General features: G+C 45.0%; 2 protein-coding genes across 7 annotated transcripts; one reads left to right on the top strand and one right to left on the bottom strand.

The window, feature by feature from the left end:
• Positions 1-3: 3 nt before the first annotated feature.
• Positions 4-11,517, top strand: IFT20 (intraflagellar transport 20). 6 transcript variants are annotated; one of them, XM_037002257.2, is made up of 8 exons: positions 4-185; positions 1,588-1,631; positions 2,529-2,613; positions 2,994-3,230; positions 3,379-3,507; positions 4,664-4,749; positions 5,301-5,404; positions 10,612-10,756. In XM_037002257.2, the coding sequence occupies exons 4-8, from the start codon at positions 3,155-3,157 to the stop codon at positions 10,694-10,696; spliced, it is 480 nt and encodes a 159-aa protein (XP_036858152.1). In that variant the 5' UTR covers positions 4-185; positions 1,588-1,631; positions 2,529-2,613; positions 2,994-3,154; the 3' UTR covers positions 10,697-10,756. The 6 variants fall into 6 exon arrangements, with proteins under 6 accessions (XP_036858152.1, XP_017515634.1, XP_017515642.1 ...); XM_017660145.3 differs by lacking the exon at positions 1,588-1,631; XM_017660172.3 differs by lacking the exons at positions 1,588-1,631; positions 10,612-10,756 and adding an exon at positions 11,387-11,517 and having other exon boundaries at positions 6-185.
• TMEM97 (transmembrane protein 97) lies at positions 6,407-13,814 on the bottom strand. The gene is made up of 3 exons (XM_017660133.2): positions 13,136-13,814; positions 8,784-8,928; positions 6,407-7,751 (listed from the first exon to the last, which is right to left on the bottom strand). The coding sequence occupies exons 1-3, from the start codon at positions 13,259-13,261 to the stop codon at positions 7,492-7,494; spliced, it is 531 nt and encodes a 176-aa protein (XP_017515622.1). The 5' UTR covers positions 13,262-13,814; the 3' UTR covers positions 6,407-7,491.
• Positions 13,815-20,911: the final 7,097 nt, after the last annotated feature.

The raw sequence follows: 20,911 nt of genomic DNA, 5'->3' as shown, positions 1-20,911 counted from the left end.
ACTCTGCGGCTGGGGCGGCTCTAAGTGCTTCCCGTGTCAGATACTGACGCTATGGATAAACAGGTCCTGTAGCCGTGGCAGCGGCTGAAGCTGGCTTACGAGTCCCCGGCTGTCGCTGATCGGAGAGTGAAGCTGTTCGCAGATATCAGTTTGGGCCGCGGCGCGGCGCCGCTACGGGTTGGCAGGTAGGCAGTGAATCCCGGTCCAGGGACGCGGGCGGACCTGGGGCGAGATCAATCTAACAGGCCCCTGCCCTGAGGAAAGGGAGTCCCAGGCCGAAAAAAACGTGGGAATTCCGCTCGATTCCTTGGGAGCGGTTTTACACCTAACTTGGGCCTGAAGCTTTACTCTGCAACGCTCTTCTCAGGAAACTGCGTCTCAGATAAGTTCAAGGAGTTTACACATTGAAGACTGCCATCTCCATCACCCAGGTCTTCCTAACTTTCTGCCCAAGCACCCTTCCCCACACCCCATGAATGGAGCCTGCTCGTAGTGCCTGGCGTGGATCTGAGAGAGCCAGGGGGCGGAGACAGTGTCGCCGCCCTCATCTTCAGGGAGCTCGGTCTGGATCTTGTGCCCGGTGTTCCTCAGATAACCACACACGCTTTGTGTTAGGAGTTGGGAGACAATCTGATGGTCAGCCGTGAACCCTCTTCCTACATTCCTCCTGTCTTACCGATCTCACTCAGCTATCCTTTCCTACCCTACCGCTGGCACAAGCCAGATACCTGGGAATCTTGCCTGACTCTTTCCTTCATTCATCCCCAAACCCCTACATTCAGTCAGTCCTTTACTAAGTCCTATCAACTCGATTTACACTTTTCTAGAAACTCCAAGCCTTGGTTACTGTAATAGCCTCCTCTGTTTTCACAGTCATTCATTCCATAAACATTTACTGAGTGCAGATTCTCAGTCTGTGCAGGCACCGTGCTAGATGCTGCTTGTACAGTGATGAACAAGATAGGTGTAGCCTCACTCTCTTGTTCCCTCCAATTCCAATTAATCTTGAGTAGGAGTGACTCTAAAAGGCAAATCTGATTATACCACTCTGCTGAGAATCCACTGGCTGCCCATTACCCTTGTGGTAAAATCCGAGTTCATTACTCCAGCTTTTAGGACCTCCATGATCCAGTTCTAGCCTCTCCATTAGATTCATCCTGTACCACCTCCCCCTTGTTCACGGCTTCAACCACACCATAGCCATTCAGTTCTCCGAATGCATTAAATTTCTTATAGCCTCAGGATCACACATACTTTTCCTTCTGTCTGGAATGCCCCCTGCACTTGACAAGTGTTTGAACATATTGTAGGTCTCAGCTTGAATGTCACTTTTTTAGAAATCTTTTTTTGCTCCTCCCAATGAATTACATCCTCCTGCTGAAGCTTCACATAGCACCATGTGCTTTCCTCATACTGTTACCACAGTTTGTGATTATTTAACTCCATGTCCAGAAGTCAGGAACTAAAGCATTAAAGCATTTTCTTCACTACTGTAATGTCCAGAGTGGGGACTCAGTAGATGTTTTTGAATAAGTGCATGCTCTGAAGGAAGGGAGTGGAAATTGAAGCAGATGTTTGCTCCCTCAGGTTGCCTGAAGGTTTCTAGAGCAACTGGTTTGATTAATTACCTGGTAGGTATTAAATGCTCAGACTACATGTGTAAGTATAACAGAACAAGCGGGAAGACAGATTTTTCTAAAAAGCCAGAATATAAGGAAGCTCTGGATGATTAAAATATTTTAAAAGGAATATGCTAGCCTACCTGAGTGGATTCCAGTGAGGCCAAAGGCTCTGGGCCACAGTCATACAGACAGCCTAGAGACATGTGTATTAGTTGGCTGACATAGTATCGGATGTGTTTTTTTCCTTACTTAAAATTTTTCAAATAGATGTTTCTTTAAAAATCAGATTTCATGTATAAATCTGGATTTCTGGTCCTTTTGAAAAGAAGTTCTGGCAACCATGGGACTTGTTTCTCTTTTTCCTTTGCTTTCTTTTTTTTAGCAGTTATCATCAGTCAAGGGTGATAGATTAAGGCCATCATTGTTAACTATTTCCTTTTTAACTATTGCTCCTCCTGTGGTCCACCTGCTTTGGGCAGGCACTCCCAGGATCACCCCAGTCAGAACATGACTTCTCTGGGAAGGCTGGGAGGGGAGCAGGGGAGGCTGGGGGAGGTGGGAGCAGGGGGAACGTGGCAGCCTGTGGGACACCTGGAGCTTTGGAATTGTTATGTGCCAGTGGTTAGACCTAAGCAGCAATGCCTCCCTTTTCAGACAAGGCATGTGCTCTCTGTTTTTCACTTTTTGTTTTGCTTTGAGGCAGAGTGAGGGTACTTTCAGCATTTCCTTCCTAGAACTGAGGCATAATTTGGACCAGGAATGCAAGGTGGCTGGGGAGGGGAGATCTCTCTGCTGGTTCTCTTGCTCACAGAAAAAAATCCAGACTCCTTAGCTTGGCACACAGGTCTTCCTGATCTGTCTGTATCCAACCTTTCCAACTCCATCCTCTGTCCTTCCATTTTCTAGGCAGGATAGGCCCTTTCAGTGACTGCAGGCTGTTGTCCAGGCTGTTTTCTCAGTGTGGAATGTCCTTCCATGGCCTCCTTACTTGGTACGTTCTTGCCGATACTTCATTCCTTTTCGTATTTTCTGCTAGAAAGAGACTGACCAGCTTTGGGTCCCCACCCAGGCAAGTGAGCAGTACCCGTGGCATACATTTTCAGTAATAGTCTCACTTCTGGCTTATTTTTTAACCCTAATTTTTAATTCTCTGAGATTTCCTCTTCTACTTGGATTTTGTGTTATTCCTATACTGTATTTGAAAGCTTTTCATGTCCTTTTGGGTCCATAATGGGATAGTAAATGTGCGTATGGCTCACAACTTAGTTCAAATGTCTTCCTTCACCCCAAGTAACCGCTCTGTTCTCCAGTGCTGTGGTGATGTTTCTGTGAAAGTGTACTTTTTCAGTTTACATGTCTGTCTTCCTCCAGCTGAACTATGTGCTCCTCCAGGCGGACACCATGTCGCCTTCATCTCTGTACCCCCAGCATCTAGCAGTGTTGGCATTTGGTAGGCACTCAAGAAATGTGTGTTGAATGAACGATGCCTGTGACAAGCAACTGGACTTTATTCTTTCCTGACCCTTGCTCCTATGACACATCTCCTTTTGGCTGCCACTGTCACCCCTTCAGAGCAGAACTTGTCTAGGGAAGCCGGAAGGGAAACAGGTGAGGTCCAGAGAGGTGGATGCAGAGGGTAGGGGTGCCTTTGGAAGTTGGCATCGGTATCTGGGGGCAGGAACGAGGCTGGGTTGGAAGCAGGCATTTACTTGGGTGGCTGGGATGTGATCAGGGATTGGGGCTGGTTTCTTTGCAGCTATGGCCAAGGACATCCTGGGTGAAGCAGGGCTGCACTTCGATGAGCTGAACAAGCTGCGGGTGTTGGACCCAGAGGTTACCCAGCAGACCATAGAGCTCAAGGAAGAGTGCAAGGACTTTGTGGACAGTGAGTGTCATTCGGGAAGGTGTGGTGCCACAGCTTTGAGCTGTTCCGACTGCGCCCCACCCCCACCCCGCCTGCGGCTCCCTGGGGTTGAGCCCTGCCTTCATGAAATCCCATGCGCACTCGACTTGTCTACCTGTCCTTGTCTTGGGCTCTCAGGTAGTCCCACATGGCACTGATCAAAACAAACACTGGAATGGGGAGAGGAGGGTGTTACTAAATATGCCACGTTTGATTTGTGTTTTGTTCTCAGAAACCTTAAACTTTATCAGGGCAGAACTGTTGCTGGGGGATGGGAAACAGAGTTGTGTACTCATGATTTGAGTTCTTGGAAGAAATACTGTTCTCAATGGCAGGCTTGCCATTAATTGGAGTGAAAGTTGATTAACTGAAGTCCATAGAAGCAGGTCAACAGACTCAATAAAGTCATTTTTAAACTAGATGTCCAGGATGCCTCCTGCCCCAGCAGTGAAGTGAACGCAGAGCAGGTCTAGCTCGAGAGTTTTTGAGATTCCTGAGCCTTCTGGGCATTCCATAGGCTACAGAGAGAGCTTGACTGGTGAAGGGGAGCGTGATTTCTGTCGCCGGTCATCTGATGGCTCTCATATTGCCCTACCTCTCTGAGTCTTAGCACCTCAGTAAAATAAGGTTCCATCACACCCAAGGACATTGAAAAAAGCATTATGGGAGATTAGGCATTTAAATGCTTTGAGCTCTTTAGTAGCTCTGATCACAGGTGGAAAGCCCTTCCCTGCTATTAACTGTAATCCAGTGTCCTATCTGTGGCTAGTCAAGAGGCAGCATCCTATCCTAAGGCAGCTCTTTCAACAAACACAGCCTTTTGTGCCTCCTGTAACTTTTGGGAAACCAGGATGGGGTCCATTCAGAAGACAGGCCCACCAGCCTTTGTCATCTGAGGTAACAGCAACTTGCTGGCTTAGTGGGGACTCAAGGTCCAAGTGTGCCCCAGTCCAGCTCTGGGTATCTGGCCACCCTTCTCGGTTCAGACCAGGGATAGCAGACTCCAGGTCAGCAGGCACCAAACTGTGTTGATTCCAACTGGAAGGGGTAGTTAGCCTTGCGCATTTGCTGCAGGGAACTCAGGGAGTGATGATGCTGAGAAAATAAGACATTTTATTTTTTGTTCTTTCCCCAAAAGAAATTGGCCAGTTTCAGAAAATAGTTGGTGGTTTAATTGAGCTTGTTGACCAACTTGCAAAAGAAGCAGAAAATGAGAAGATGAAGGTAAGAATAGCATGTCTTCTCTCTTGACCTTGGCCTGGCACCCTAGTTCACTAGCCCCTCACCCTTCTACCCTCTTGGCTTTTTCTTTTCTTTTGCTGGGGGGAATTTGTCTAATTAAAACATGATCCTAAAGAACAATTCCTGGCCCAGCTAACCTACCATTGAACTCTTACATGCCACTACACTCATTATTTCCTTTAATCTTCACATCATTGTGTAGATAGGTGATTTTATCGTCATTTTATGAAGAAATGACAATGTACAGAGTGTAGATGACTTGGCAAAGGATACAAGGCTAAGTGGTGCCCAGATGTGCCACCAAATGCCCATGTGCCAGGCTCTGGGGATACTCCTAGATCTACCTCAGAGCTTCAGGTGTCTTGTCAGGTGCTAATCCTTCTGACTTATTCCTGAAGCTCTCAGGCCTGACTTTCTTTTCCCTGCTGGGCACTGAGTAGTACCCAAGTGGCCCTTTACACTTAAGTGAGGACTTAATGCTGAAAACATTTATAATGAAGCCATGGCCTTCCTTGGCATTGCTGTTTTCCTAGGCCATTGGTGCTCGGAACTTGCTCAAATCTATAGCAAAGCAGAGAGAGGCCCAACAGCAGCAACTCCAAGCCCTAATAGCAGAAAAGAAAATGCAGCTTGAAAGGTAAGAAGTTATGATGGAAAGCCAAGTTCTTTTCTCAGCTGCAATTCTATTTTTCCTTCTTGAGTGGTCACCTTTTGTCCTTCATCATCATTGTCCTCCCAGGAATAGCGTCTCACTTGTCATCCTGATTTGAAGATTTTGAAAATAAAGTTACATTTGATGGGAAGGAAATAGAAAATTTGTTAGTATCAAACCACCTCTAGTAGTCTTGGGAGCATGAAAGCTCAGGCAGTGAGTGTCCACAAAGCTGGCTGCTCCTCTGAAAGGAGAAGGTCCCCTCCAGGCTGGAGGCTCTCATGGGTGCCCCGAGGCAGTGCTCTGCCTCTTACTTTTTTCTCCTTCTTGCCCTAATGTTATTCTGAACTCACATCATTTCTTGGAATCATTGAAATCACCTATATTCTTCTCTAGAAGAATTAAGTCCATGGTTTATTTCGTCCATTTTTAGGGCTTCTAACAATTTTGTTTTTCAGGTATCGGGTTGAATATGAAGCTTTGTGTAAAGTAGAAGCAGAACAAAATGAATTTATTGACCAATTTATTTTTCAGAAATGAACTGAAAATTTCATTTTTTAGCAGAAGGGCACCCCCACCCCAAAAACACAAAACAAAACTCAAAAAACCTCTGAACCATCCCATTGACTTGTCTGTTGACCCAAGTGTGTCACTTGAGATGGTATGTAAGGAATGCAGCACCTCTGAGGGCACTAAAACATCTTGGGGAGCTTGTTTCAGAAATGAGTGCCTGTCTGCTGGCGAACACCCAGCGATCACCAAGGTCCAGGTTCTCACCTCTTACTGTCTTAGCCTGAACTGAGCAGTCTATGAACTTTGATCCTTTTTCTTATGTAAATTCACAAAGCTTTGAAAGGAAAAGCAATAAATTATTGTTTTTAAGTGTCCTGATCTCTTTTCCTGGTGCCCTTGAAATGTATGTTTAACCCCTTGTAAGAGAACCCTGGGCTCTTTAGCCCTTAGTCCACAAAAGAAACCAGGCAGTGGTCAGCAGCTACCTTTATTTGGATCAGACACACAAGTTAGATGGTACTCCCAACCATCAGACCATTATAGCTTGTGAGCAAAACAGGCAAAAAGAGGAAACTGGGACCAGTTTCTACCATTTTTCATGTGTGTTCACAATTTTTTTTTAGTTAGTCCTAAGTACAAATTTAGAGAAAGCTAATGGAACACCCGGTACTAAAGTGAAGAGACCCTCTATGCACATCAGACGTGTCATGCCTGGCCACCCCCCGCCACTTCAGTTGAGAACAAGCCAGGAAGAAGGAATGATGAAACAATTAGGAAGGGTGAAGTCATCCAGGAGGAAGCACACTTCCAGATCAGGCTGGAGACACCAGGCCTCAGAGTAAAGGGACTATGTTAAGAGGGTCTGTAGGAATGTAGACAACTAAGGTTTGGAAAAGATAAACAAGAAGACTTAAAAACATCTCTTTTCTTGGGATGACCTGTTTAAGATGGAAACAAAACACCTTCCCTCTTAACCCTTTTCTGACTGGAAGTCATGCTAGGGCTGAATCTTAAAAAAAACTAAGTTTAAGCCTCTTGCACATTTTCTGGTTTTTCCTTCAGGGGTTGGGGGCAAGAAAACATGATAATTTTTAATGAATATTAAGGACGCATAATTTCACACTTAAAAACGGCCTGCAATATCCCACTATGCACTTTGTGCCTAGTGATGTACTGCAGGGAATCATGACCAAGGGCTTCATTGCATGTATGTAGTGGGTCATGTGACAGTGAACACGCCAAGCAGGCTGTTTCCTGGAAGTTTATCGTTTCTATTCTGTCCTGCTCTTAGTAATCCTGTAGCAGAGCCTGGGGTTACAGTGAGGTATTTGGCACTTCCCTGTGCCCTGGCCCACCCACTGTCCCTCTTCAGGTGACTGGTCGCAGGTGTCCTTGCAAGGTGAGGGTCTGATGAGGCTCCTGCCAGTCTTGCTCTTATGTTGCTGCTGGTGTGTTTCAAATGCTACTGAAGAAATAGGTTCTGAGCAGTTTTCCTTGTACTGAGTCCAGTAGGAAACTCCCCTGTGGGCATCTCTCCCCTGGGACAGTGGCTGTTTCTTTCATTTTTTCTTTCTTTTCTCTTCATACTTATAGTAGGGACTCCGCAACATGAAAAGTAGAAGCAGAAGAGGGATGAGAAGGAAGGGGGCATAGACAGATACGAGGGTTATTCGTTCCTGGAAAGTCTGAGGTCCTTGTCCTTTGAAGCCACTGGCTTTGGAGAAATCCTCAAATAGAAATGTGAAGAGAATTGGAATTACAGTTGTCATGGCATGAACTGAGTAGACGATTGCAGGGGTGCGGATCCACTTGCAGCCTCCTAAGGTCACCAGGGACGAGAGAGAGAAGCGTTAGGTCTGTTCAAGACTGGGGATGCCCACAACATGCTCCACCCTGCCTCTGCCTGCTCCCTTCAGCTGAATCAGTCTCCATCCAAGTGGAAAACCAGGTGTGTTAGAATACTGCCTAGTGTGCAAACTTATGTGACACCTGGGGCCCTAGCACACTGACTGCCGAAGAGCCAAGGGTGGGAGCTGGAATTTCATTCAGAAAAACTCTAGGTCAGTAAAATGGCCATTATCAGTTAAAAACCTGTTTGGGCTAAAATGCAAGAGGGTGCGTGGGGGCTGCCAGCGGCATTATATATAGGTGAGAAGATCAGCAGATTCTGCCAAGAGGCAGTGGTCAGCAGCTACCTTTATTTGGATCAGACACACAAGTTAGATGGTACTCCCAACAATCAGACCATTATAGCTTGTGAGCAAAACAGGCAAAAAGAGGAAACTGGGATCAGTTTCTACCATTTTTCATGTGTGTTCACAATTTCCACTGGGGGGCTCCAGTGGGAAATAAGCTGTACAGGCTTGCTTTACCATGTACACGGATGCAGCCGCCTCCTCTATACAAGCATTAGTGTACAGGGACACTATAAGAATGACTTGTAAATGAGAAGTCAAATCTTTATTCATGCTACTGCTTATAAGCCAGCATGGTACTACCCAAAGCTAAATAAAAGCCAGTGATAAACAAGAATTCTAAGTGTGTGTGTATTGTAGGAGGGAGACACGCAATAAAAAGGAGTAAGTTCAATGTTGAGCCTCAGGTTTTGTGTGTATAAGAGATTTCCCATTAACTGAGGCAGTTGTGCATACAGCTCCCCACAGACATTAACCTGAGCCACATTCATGTCCTTTTCCAAGATCTATCCTGGCCATTCCCAGCAGATCCTATGTCACCCTCACACAAACTACAGGGACCACTGACCACTCCCTACCCCTTGGTGATACTTTCCCTAAAGATTTCTGGGACCTGGTTTCAGAGCAAAAATGGACTTTCTCCACCATTTACCAACCTTTGAAGAAGGCATATGTTGCAATGGGAAAGAAAGGCAGCTGAAACACAAACTCGCAAAACAGGAAGGACTTAAACCACGCTGGAGGGTCTTGTATCAGCGGGTCTTTGAACTCCTTAGTATACCACTTGAACAGGCGTCTCAACTGGAACAAGATGAAGATCACGATGAGCACAGCCACCTACAGGAAGGGCTCAGCAGCTCCAACCCCTGGAAGTCTCATTACACAGCCCCTCGGCAGCGTACCGCCCACCAGCTGGCTTTGTGATGCCCAGATGGTCACTTAATAAAAACTCACTAGCTCTAACTCAAGTGTTACCTCCTCCAGGGGCTTTCCTCAGCAATTCCAGCCCCTCTGTGCCACCAGCATTTATTCCTGGCTCCATGATGACACCAGTCCAGGCATGCTACCCACTGCCAAGAGCAACAATGTCTGTCACTTAGCTGGCTCTGTTTGCTGAATGAACACACAAATGTGACATACCTGCTGATGGTACCCTTCTTTATACAGAAATGAGATGTGAAAAGCATGCTAATTTGTCCTTTCACAATAACAAATGCACATCAAGCTCTGAGGCTAGATTTCCTTGTTTTTTTGCGGGTAGGGGTGGAAGGGAGTTATATCTAACCTCTGTGAAGGTGCAATTTTAGACAATTTAAATAATCCCCAAATCTCAAGTTCCTCATTATTACCTCCCCTTAAGTTTTTCTTTTAGGAGACCAGCAGGGTATTTGTGGAAGAAACTTCCCAAACCACAAACCATAGAGCTTCTAGGCTATGCCAAGTCTTGAGTGTTTAGCAGTTTCACCCTCCTAATTGGGATGCGGATCCGTGTAATTATACTGTCAGATCACAAGATGCAGATCCATGTTGACATGGCTATATGCAGAGGCAGGACGCAGGAGTGTTTGGTGTCCATTTTGTGCTTGTTAAGAGCCCAAAGCCAGTGGCTCTCCACACAACATGACTGCAGAAGGCCGGTCACATTTTACCTCCTGGAGATGGTGTCGTCTTGACACACCTGCCTTCAAAGCCAAATATATGTCCTGATCTTACAAGGCAAATCCTAGATAAGAATTTAGCTTAATGGAAAACCCAAAGATATTTTTCCTGTTAATTTTTAATCAAAAGATGAAGGCCCGCTATTGTGAAACAGAGGCCTCCCTGCTGTGAGTAAGGTTTAAGCAAATAGCCAGAAACAAACATTGTGTTAGCATAATGTTAACTTCGGAAAGACTCTGGCTAGATAACCAATTTATTGACCAAATGATCTCTAATCTGTACTTGACTTGAAATTTAAATTCATGGCAATACCCTTAGCTTTCTTTTAAGCACTTCTCCGGGTAGGATGGTAATGTGGCAGAATATCATCATAAAGGTTAAGTCACTATACCTCTCCTGGGCTCTATTTCCTTGTCTGTAAAACAGACAACTTGGACTAAATGTTCAAGATCCTTTTTTGTTCTCTAGTTTACTTTAAAAGAAAATGCTGGAGGGAATGACCTGCTTTAAAAGATTTAGCTCAGAATTTAAAAGATTCTGGTTATTTGAACTTCATTTTCTATTCAATTTGTGTACAATCTCTCAGATCTACCAATTTCATAAATCCAGGCAGATTTGTAATACTAAGGGCTGCAAAATTAGATTTGCAAAGTTTAAAGTGACTCACCTTACAATTGTTAGCCATTAAAATATTCACCTGATCTACACTCAAGGATTTCTAAGCCAGGAGCTGCTCCGGCACAATCTTGCATTTCTCTAACTTAGAATGAGAGCACAGACTGGTTTCAGACCCAGAGGCTCACTTATTTTTCCTTCTTTTAACAGAAGCAATGTTACCCAGCTGCAAAGGATACTACAGAATGCTGCAGACCCTCTCCATATTCTATTTCAAACTTTTACTGTTTCATAGTAAAAGTTTTTCCAAGTGTTGTTCTGGTTCAAACCAAGAAATATACTTAATTTGCAAATTTTAGCCCAACCATTATGTGATCACCACAAGTTTTTTAGTTCTAGGGGAAAATTCCTTCTTTTTAGGCAGGAAAAACAACAGATTTTAAATTTTGGCATTTTTTTTTCAAAGAATCTGAGAATAACTCAAGGCTTTTATCATTACTTTTCCCCATGGAGAAGCAACAAAACCATCATTCCCCACCCCAAAACAACAGTGACTAGAAACACAGACCTTCCTGGTGTTGCTAATGCATTCAAATAGCACCTAACAAACACGCATGCACACACGGGCATGCGTTTCTGGCCAGATCCTGCCTGCGTTGTCTCTTGACCTTTTATAAGTCATAATTAAAAACACAAAGCTGAGAAAACCTTTACCAAATCAATATCTAAGTTTACGTGGGGTCTTTACGATGCTGGACATATTTAATTGTATTTTGTGACTGGTGAGCAAGGACTTGTGGGAATTGCACATCCAGAAAGTATCAAGAAACCAATAGCTGGTAAGTCTGGGAAGGCTACCTGGTGTAACATAATTTGCCCAGATTTAACGGGATTCATAACATTAGAGACTGTAAACAGGTGCCCTGCTTGAGTTTTGTTGGCCACACAGCCTTGGAAAATCAGACGTGGCTCTTCTTTCTTCAAGGCAACTAAGAGCTGGTGCAGAGCTGTGATGACCTATTCAGAAAGCATCTACCACCTGGGCCTCTGTGGGAGGCCGAGCAACGCCCCTGAAGATACCCATGTCCTAATCCTGGGACCTGTGAACTGAATCTTATTTGGCAAAAGAGACTTTGCAGATGTGGTAAAGTTAAGGATCTTGAAATTTGGGATGATCCAGGCTGTCTTGTGGGCCCTAAAAGTAATCACAAGCGTCCTTATAAAAGTGGTGCACAGGGAGCCTGGACTGTAGAAGAAAAGGTGGCAGTGGTGACAGAAGCCAAGACTGAAGTGATGTGGCTGCCAGCAAAGGAACACCCGCAGCCACCAGAAACTGGAAGAGGCAAGGAACGGATTCTCCCTGAGGCCCTTCAGAAGGAACCAGACCTGCAAGTTTCATTTAGACCTTCTGACCTCCAGAGCTGTAAGAGAATAAACATGTTGTTTTAAGCCACTATGATTTTGATAATTTGTTACCGCAGCAATAAGATATAAATACACCATTTATGTCTGAACCTGTAATTTAACCCAACTCTCTCTGACTTGACAGTTGAGACTAGAGTCCTGACTTGCCCCAAACACTCAAGCCGTTCTCTGCATGAACCAAAGCAGCCGACTGCTCCAATGCTCTTGTCATACCACCTACGCTTTTCCCAAGAAGACGTATGTCAGAGGTCTTCCCAGTTATGACTGGATCTAGAAGCAAACAAAAAGACTCTGGAGTGGGAGTACATGGTTGAGCAGAGGTTCTTACACCTTTTGGGGAGGGTTAGACCCTTGGAAAAGTTTGCCAACTCTATGTACTCTCCTCCTAGAAAACACAAGGCGCCCACAATTTTGCATACACCACCAGGGATTCACAGACCTCAGGTTAAGAACCCCTGCTCGGCATAGAGAAAACACTTTAGGAGAAACAGAGGCAAAATCAAATCTTTAGTAAGACAAGTCAGTCTTGCCCACAGCTCTACTGAGAAATTGGAGAAGCACAGGACTGGGGGCAGGAATTCCATGGAAGAAAGGATTACAGGGTCCAGACATGAAAAGACTGGGAAAATAAAGCTGGAGCTCCGAAAAAATAAGCATTTAAAGCAAAATTTGAAATAAAGAATGCTCTCCAATAATCAGGAAATGGGACTTTTCACTTCTGTTTCTACTCAGGTGATCATTCTTACTCGAACGCAATTGAAAGGGCCGATTTTAAAAGGTGTCATTTACTTCCGAGCTTCTGAAGGTGCTGGACGCTGATCTTGAAGTAACGACAACCTGTGAATGCCCTGTAAACGGGTCTACTTGGATTATTTCTGTGGGAGGAGACGGCATTTTAAAGGTCTTCCAGGAAACACAACTTTAAAATAAATGCAACACGTGATTTAGACACTGGTTTATCCAGGCTACTTCCTTCAAATACTGACAACTGCCCCTGGGTGGGGTGTGGGAGCCTTAAACATACTGTCAAGCAAAAACTGTCTTTAAAAGGAACAAAGTGTTTTTCCTCAGCAGTTTGGGGAAAGGGTCTGGGACAAAGAAAACCCCGAGGAAGACGCAGACTTAAAGGGTCGGGAAGGGCAGGAGCCCGGGCAGGACCTAAGGGAGGAGAGAGGGAAAGGGGGGGTAGAACTGGAACCCTGGGCGGGCGAGAGGAGAGGGAGGCAATGGAGGCGCCAGGGCACGACCAAGGCGCGCGGAGGGGCCCCGAACTCGGCGACCAGCGGCCAGGGGCGACCGTCGTCCTCACCTCGACTGGGTAGAGTTCGCGAGGCAGCACCACCTGCAGGTCCATGAGCAGGGTGATGGAGATGTGCAAGAGGAAGTAGAGGCCCAGCAGCCACTCCAGGCCGCGCCGGGCGCCCGGAGCTCCCATCTTCCGCCGGTTCAGCCGAGCAGGAGCGTAGGCTGTGCTTGCTGGGACAGCAGACGTGGGAAGACAGCCTGAGCCCAGGCGCTGTCCCGGAACCCCGCCCCCGCTACCCTGGGCGCGAAGGGGGGCGGGGCTCACCTCCCGGCGCGTCCATTGGCTCGTCTGAGTTTAGCGTGTCGAGAAGGCGGCAGGCAGAGCGTTTCCATTGGCCGCTCCGAGCATCGCGCGGAGCAGGGGCGGGGCTCCTAGCCCGCGGGGCCGGTCCGCGGCGTGCAGACAGAGCAGGCAAACCTGGGTGCGGGCCGGAACTCCTGCCGCTGACCGCGTGGCGGCTGGAGCGGCGGCTGCTGCTGACCGTGGTCCCCCTCGCTCACTACTCCATTCACTCCATCCTTTTAGTGCTTGCGGAGCGCCTCCTGTGTGCCGGGCTGTGGGCGCTTTCGGTGATGGGGCTCTCAATGCACCGGCGATGTCACAGATCGGGGCCGGCCGCGCAGTGCGTTGTGATCCACGCAGTGGTGCGGCAGTCATGGGCCTTGGGAAAACTGGGCAAGATCCCTGTCCCGCTGGAGTTGAGAGGTCACGGAAGCCTTCTGAAAAATGTGACGTAGGAGACAGTCAGCCTTAATTAAGAACGAAGCTAAGGGATATAATAGGAGGTAAAACTGACAGGTCTTGGTGATTGGCTATGGAGAATGAGGGCGGATCAAGGATTCACATACTCGTTTTGCATATATTGATCTTCATGTGCTGGGCCCAGGTCCGCCCTGGAACAGGATGGATGGGGCTGCCATTCGCTGAGAAGAGGGACATACAGAAGTGAATTGAAGGGCAGGTATTTGGTTCTGGCCATGTTGACACTGAGCAGTTTCTGCAGCATCTGATGGAGAAGTCTAGTAGGAATTGGAATGACCGTCTAGCTATGTAGGTTTGTGAGGCGTTTGATGGCGTTGAAGTTTTGGAAGCCGAGGAGGGCCGGTAAGAGATCTTGGAGGATCTCCAACCTCAGAGCTTGTGGGAGGAGGGGGCTGAGATACAGGTGGACAACAGGAGTGTGGTGTCACAGAAACATGGGGATGGAGGAAGGGTCATCTGTGTCAGAGCAACGCTGAATGTGCCCATTGGTGGCCCTGAAGAGCAGCTGTGGCATGGTGGAGGCAGGAGCCAGGTAACAGCAGGGTAGTGGGTAAGGAAGTGGGGAAATGGAGGCATGGAGTGTAGATACCTGGTTAGGAAGGGAAGGAGATTGATGGGGCAGTGGCTCCAGGGAGATGTGCTCAAGAAAGGGCTCATTTAATTTTTAGATGAGAAAGCCTAGAGCACTTTCATTTGTTTAGATGCTGCTGGGACTGAGGAGAGGTTGTCCATATAGGAGGAAGAGAGCAAGAAATACGGCTTGAGGGTCCTGAGAAGCTGGAGAGAATGTAAGGATTAGGGTTAGGCCAGAGGAGCTCTGTGCTCCCCTGCCTGAGCCCGCTGGGGCTAGGGCAGAGAAATTGTTGGCAGTGTAGAAGGCCCAGCTGGGATGGGTGGCCGATGATCTGGAGGCCCCAACCTACTGGGCTGTGTGCTTTTCTCCAGTGTGTGCTGTCTGCTCAGAAAAAGGCTGTTGGACTCCAGTACTGAGATTCAGAAAGACAAAGGTGATTTTGAGTTGAGCAGAATGATTGAAGAGGTGGAGTATACAATTCAAACTGGATAGGAAGTGAGCAATATGAGGCCAAAGGGGCTGGTAGGCTTGGGGAAGGTGGAGAAGTGACTGGGTTTGAGGGTGAGAAAGAAGTGCTGGTGTGATAGGCCAGGTGTCAGAAGAGGTCTGCCCATGGATGGTGTGGCTGAAATGGAGAAGAGGAGAACGTCTTTGCATATGAGAGTCCAAGGTTTGGGATGGATCCACTGCAAAGGCCGCCTAGGATGGTGGTGCCAGTTGGGTGGAGAGAAGCCTGTGAGCCCACCGCCAGAGTTGATGTAAGGAGGTAACTAGGAGGAAGGTGGATATGGGCTGAGGTACAGCTTAAACCTCAGAGTGGAGGTGAAACAATGTGGATGTGGGCTTCGGGAGCAGGGAGGCTGGGGACCCCACCTCCTGACTCTGAGGTTGTGGAGCGTGAGAAAATGAGCAGCCTGCTCTGGAGAGGGCTGTGGGGAAGGAGCCAGGTGTGGGTTACCGCAGAAGGTGAAGGCTCATGGTGTGGAAGGGCTCTGGCTCTGGAGAGGAGGAGTGTGTTATTAAGGAGGACAATCAGCAGGGTGGAAGCAGCAGCAGGGTGGAAGCAGCAGCAGGAGAGGGTAGGTGGAGGTTCCTTCTGGGGTGGTGGGCAAAGGGTGACTGGCCTTGGTAGGGGATCATTGTCAGAACACACAGTTTGGGCATCCCTCAGGTCTCTTGGGGCAGGCTGGAGCCCTCGTCACAGCGGGACTCAGGAAGCGGCCTGGCAGTGGTATGCTCCCCGTCCCCCAAGAATGGCTTTCAGGAGTGTGGCACCTTTTAAACTGTACTCCAAGCTGATAGCTGCTTGCTGGGCACAGTGGGTGTGGGGCCTCTAAACTGTGATTTGCTTGCAGACAGGGGAATGTGGTGTGTACAGCTGTTAATGTAACTGTTCCTCAAAAAACCTCTCACTCAGCCAAGTTTGTTATCTGTAGATAAAGACTTTCAAGGGTGAACTTTCACTGGAAGGCCACTCCATCCAAAAAGATTTCTGTGCAGCTGCTGTCTTATGTTTGAAATTCCTTTAGTGGGAACTGCAGCTCTTAGTTCAATGAGGTCAGATAAGTGGTAGAAGGCAAATGGCTCTGGGGACGAGGACATAGTTAATCAGCAGACTGCCTCACCCAAAGCCGTATTGGGTGAAAGAATGACTTAAAAACAGGCCCTGAGTGGCTTTCCTGTCCTGAGTTGAAGTGATGATAAGCACCTTTCGAAAATTATTCGTCTTGTGATGAGACAAACACCATCAACCCAGCAGGGTAGGTGGAAAGGGCATTCTAACCTTGGAGCCTCAGCCACACCGTGCTCGGAGAAGGCTGCGCTGGACCCACCACTTTCCTCCTCGGCTGCAACTGTGTAAAGCTTTCTTCTCTGCTTTTGTTTCACTTTCTCTCTCCTTAAAATGCACCCACCCTTCTCACCCCACCCCTGTCCTTATGTATTTTAAGGCCCAAAGGATCGCCTCTATTTGGTGGCATTACGGACCTCTCTGAACCCCTGTGGCAGTCTCTGATGTGTTTATTCCTTTCACAATGAGCAATGCTGATCTGAGTATGTGTCTCTGCACACCTTTCCTGCTAGGCTGTAGGGTCCTTGACAACAAAGACTGTGCCTTCTCCATCTTTATTTTATGAACACAAAGCTGGGGTCATTGAGGAACTAAACGTGAAATTGAAACTCCTCTGCCACACAGACACTGTCACTTAGTGTAATTGCAACGGGAACACGGTGTAATAACAGTCAACCAATGGCAAGATGTAGGTATATCAAATTTCAAGAGCTTTTGCCGCTAATGAAAAATGATAAGACTTAGTTGCTGTGGCTCCAGAATCAGCAGATGGCTTCACCGCAAAAGCTAAAACATATATTAACAAAAGCTGAGATTCTCTCAGTGCTGGAGGCATAGCAAGGGGGCTGTATGGGGAAGATTCAGAATCAGCTCTTGACATCTGGCCAGCTAGCTGTCTTGAGTGATTAGCTCCCTCCTTTTCATGTCAAAGAACCTGTGAACTTGGGTAGAAGGGCAGAGCAGGTGGGGGGTAATTCTGAAAGACTTTGTTTAAAATTTGGGTATCTTGTTGTTTTTTGTCCTCTTGCATAATTCTTTAAAATATTGCATTGAAATGTTATTTATCCTGGTTACTGAGTTTTTTGGTGCCCACCTAAGTTATGTGCCTGTGGTGTCTTACTCTCACCCCAGCACCTTACAGCTCTGGCTGTGAGGTGGGAGTAGGGTTAAGTTTAATTTGGGGAAGCGTCAGGTTACTGCTGGGTCTGGAGAGCTAAGAGCCAGTAGATGTGGTATCAGGGTAATAGAGAGGCGGTGGGGAATCGTGAGCAAGGCCGTCTGGGATTACAGTAGTGCTTCAGAAAGATTCATCTGGTCCCAGTGTGCAAGGTGGCCTGGTTGTAGGAGGAAAGTAAGATGTTGTAACTTATATGCTACATCATGTGTTTCCAGAAGTTTGGAAGTTAAAAAAAGAAAGAGCTGGAAGTACTAGGATCGGGCATTTTTCAAGGTAGATGTGTCTCAAATACACTTGGTAGTAGAAGTAAAGTGGCCCATTTAACAGAATATTAATATTTCTCACTTACGGAGTACCTACTATATACTAGAGTGGGGTTGGCAAACTTTTGCTGTAAATGGCCAGACAACAAATACTTTAAGCCCTGTGGGCCAATCTCTGTCCCAGCCACTTAACTTTGCCATTTGTTGTGTGAAAGCAACTATAGACAATATGTCTGTCCAGAAGAGAATATGGCAGTGTTTCAATACAATTTTACTTATAAAATCGAGCTTGATTTGAGCTGTGGCATTTGTAGTTTATGCACTTCTGCTCTAAGGCATTGTTATCTTCATGGTCAAGGCCAAGGGACCATAGGTTCTAGTAGGTGGAAAAAAGCATGGAGTGTATCCATCATCCTAAGGCCTAGGCCTGGAAGTGGCACACCTCCTTTCCAGCCACATTTCATTGGAGAAAATACAGACATGTGCCCACATTTTATTACCAGGAGGGCCAGGAATGTCATCCAGGCTTATGCTAGGGAAGGAAGAGAGATTTCAGTGTTTCATGACCACTCTTTGCCATAGGCAGTTTCAGAAACCTCATGGAAAGTGCAAACATACTCAGAAATTTTGATGAATCACTATATGGCTGAATTTATCTGAGGTCTAAAAAAGCCAAGTGTAGAAGGAATGACAGAATGAGGAAATCACTATTTCTAACCACAAATGCAATAAGTAACTGGTGCAAAGATTATCAATACATGGCACTGGATGAAAAAAATCTCTCTCCTTAGATTGCTTATTAATTATAAAGGGAAAAGGTATTTTTACAATGGGGAGATGTGGCAATCACAACCTTGATCAAATGATTACATTTAGTATCACCAAAAAATGGGATATCTATGCCTCCTGATTTGATGAAAAGTATACTACACCACCTCTGTAATATTCTTTCCAAAAATGTTTAACCTGAATCTAATCATGAGGAAACAATCAGAAAATCCAAATCTTTGTAGAACATTCCACATGACAGTTGGCTTTGTATCTTCATAAATGTTAAATGCCATGAAAAAAGTCAGGAAGACTCCTCTATTAATGGATGCCAAAAAGACATGATAAACAAATGCAAGACATATCCCTGGCTAGATCCTGAATTGAAGGGAGAAAAAAACTCCAGCTCTAAATAAAATTTTTGGGACAGTTGGAAAAATTTGACTATGTCTTGTATATTAGATAATAAATAAATTATTAATTTCTTAGGTTTGATAATGGAATTGTAGCTATATAGGGATATTGTTCTTTTTAGGAGATACATTAGAGGTGAGGTTTTATAGTGTTTCAGCAAAAATAAAAAAGCACATACATTGGTATACATAAATATACATGTATATATATACATATTTGTATGAAGACGAATGAAGCAAATGTGGCGAATGATAAAAACTGGTGAATGTAGCTGAAGGAGATACGGGTTTTCATTATACTATTTTTTTCTACTTTGCAGTACATTTGACATTTTTCAAAACAGAATTTTGAGCAGGACAGAGATAGATAAGCATTAACTATTCTTAAAACTGAAACCAAAACAAAAAAGGTTTCCTTATTAAATGGTATCAATGTTTTTTGTTTTTTATTTTTAACAGAACTGGAATATTTTCATTACTCCTTTTTACTCTGAGGAAAAAATAAAAACTATATAAAATTTTTAGATTACAATGTTTTTCCTGAGGATGTTAAACTTTATCATAAAATCCTAAGGGAATATACTGAAAAATTGTTAGAACTAATCAATGAATTCAGCCAGGTTGTGGGATAAATATCAGTTAAGAACATTAATTGCTTTTTTTATACATTAGCAGTCAACTATCTGAAAATGAAATTAAAATAAAAAATTCCATAAAAAATAATGACTTGGGGATAAGTTTAACAGAGAAAGTGCAAGCCTTGTACACTGAAAACCATAAAACATTGCAAGTACTAAAAGAAGAGCTAAATAAACAGGGAGACATCCCATGTTTATGGATCAGAATATTTAACATGGCAAAAATGGCAATGTTGTCCACACCGATCTACAGATTCAATGCGATCCCTATCAAAATCTCAGCTGGTCTCCTAGCAGAAATTAACAAGCTTATTGTAAAATTCATATGGAATTGCAAGAGACTCAAAAGAGCCAAAAGAATCTTGAAAAAGAAGAGCAAGTTGGAGGATTCACACTTTCTGATTTAAAAACTTGCTGCAAAACTACAGTAATCAAGACAGTGTAATAACTGGCATAGAGACAGATATATAGCTCAGTGGGATAGAATGGACAGTCTAAAAATAAACCCTTGGGTTTACAATCGATTGTATGTCCTTAAAATGTTTCTATTACTTAGAAAAGAGATAAAAAATAGATTATATAATGATTAAACATCTTTCTATTTCTGGGACAGCATAGCTTTACACATATTTTTGAACTGTGGTAAAACACACACCAAATTAACCATTTTAAGTGTACAGTTCAATGGCATAGGTACATTACATTGTTGTGCCACCACCACCACTGTCTAAGAACTTCAGCATCTCAAACTGAAGTTCTATACTCATTAAAAACTGTCCCACCCCACAACCACTATACTACTTTGTGTGTCTATGGACTTGACTACTCTAAATACCTCATATAGATAGAACCATACAGCATTTTCCCTTTGGGGTCTGGCTTGTTTCACAAAGCATGTCCTCAAGGTACATCCATGCATTGTATTGGCATTTCCCTCCTTTTAAAGCCTGCATACTATTCCACTGTATGCATATACATTTTGTTTACCCATTCATCCATGACGGACATTTGGGTTGCTTCCAACCCAGTGTTTCAGCTATTGTGAATAATGCTGCTGTGCACATTAGTGCACAAATATGTTTGACTCCCTGCTTTCAATTCTTTTGTCAGAAGTGGGGTTGATGGATCAAAGGGTAATTCTAATTTTTTCAAGGAACTGCCACTTTTCCATAGCAGCTGCATCATTTTACATTCCCCTCAGCAATGCACAAGGATTCCAACCTTTCACATTCTCACCAATATTTGTACAATTTGATAATTTTTAATCTTTTGCTTTAAATATATTGTTTTCAGAACTTTGTAGCTGCATATTTCAGCTAATTCTAATGATAAAAAAATGACTACGATATAAACTAGTTGGAAAGTCCTCATTGGCAAGCCAAGCAGTCAAAAGAAATTTACCTCTCATTGGTGTCTGGTTTCATTTTATACATTTCCATAAAAAATATCTCACTTTGACAACGAATTTGACAGGATCTGTACTGTTGGAACTCAACCAGGAGTTGGGAGGGGTGCAAGTCGTAGCACTCCAAAATCTTATGACTATAGACTATCTACGGTTAAAAGAACGTATGGGATGTGAACAGATCCCAGAAATGGGTTGCTTTAATTTGT

This window comes from Manis javanica, chromosome 4 (assembly GCF_040802235.1).
Source record: "Manis javanica isolate MJ-LG chromosome 4, MJ_LKY, whole genome shotgun sequence".
Taxonomy (NCBI): Eukaryota; Metazoa; Chordata; class Mammalia; order Pholidota; family Manidae; genus Manis; species Manis javanica.
The sequence above is the reverse complement of the archived record's forward strand: the minus strand, read 5'-3'. Positions and strand labels throughout refer to the sequence as shown.

Bases quoted from the DNA above. Each gene is read 5' to 3' on its own strand.
- IFT20 (XM_017660153.3), top strand. From the start codon at position 3,155: ATGACACATCTCCTTTTGGCTGCCACTGTCACCCCTTCAGAGCAGAAC. The intron at 3,231-3,378 runs GTGAGGTCCAGA...GTTTCTTTGCAG, and splicing joins GGAAGCCGGAAGGGAAACAG to CTATGGCCAAGGACATCCTG. The intron at 5,405-10,611 runs GTAAGAAGTTAT...TTCTTTTAACAG, and splicing joins AAGAAAATGCAGCTTGAAAG to AAGCAATGTTACCCAGCTGC.
- TMEM97 (XM_017660133.2), bottom strand. From the start codon at position 13,261: ATGGGAGCTCCGGGCGCCCGGCGCGGCCTGGAGTGGCTGCTGGGCCTC. The intron at 8,929-13,135 runs GTGAGGACGACG...ATCTTGTTCCAG, and splicing joins GCGAACTCTACCCAGTCGAG to TTGAGACGCCTGTTCAAGTG. The intron at 7,752-8,783 runs GTTGGTAAATGG...TGGTGACCTTAG, and splicing joins AACATATGCCTTCTTCAAAG to GAGGCTGCAAGTGGATCCGC.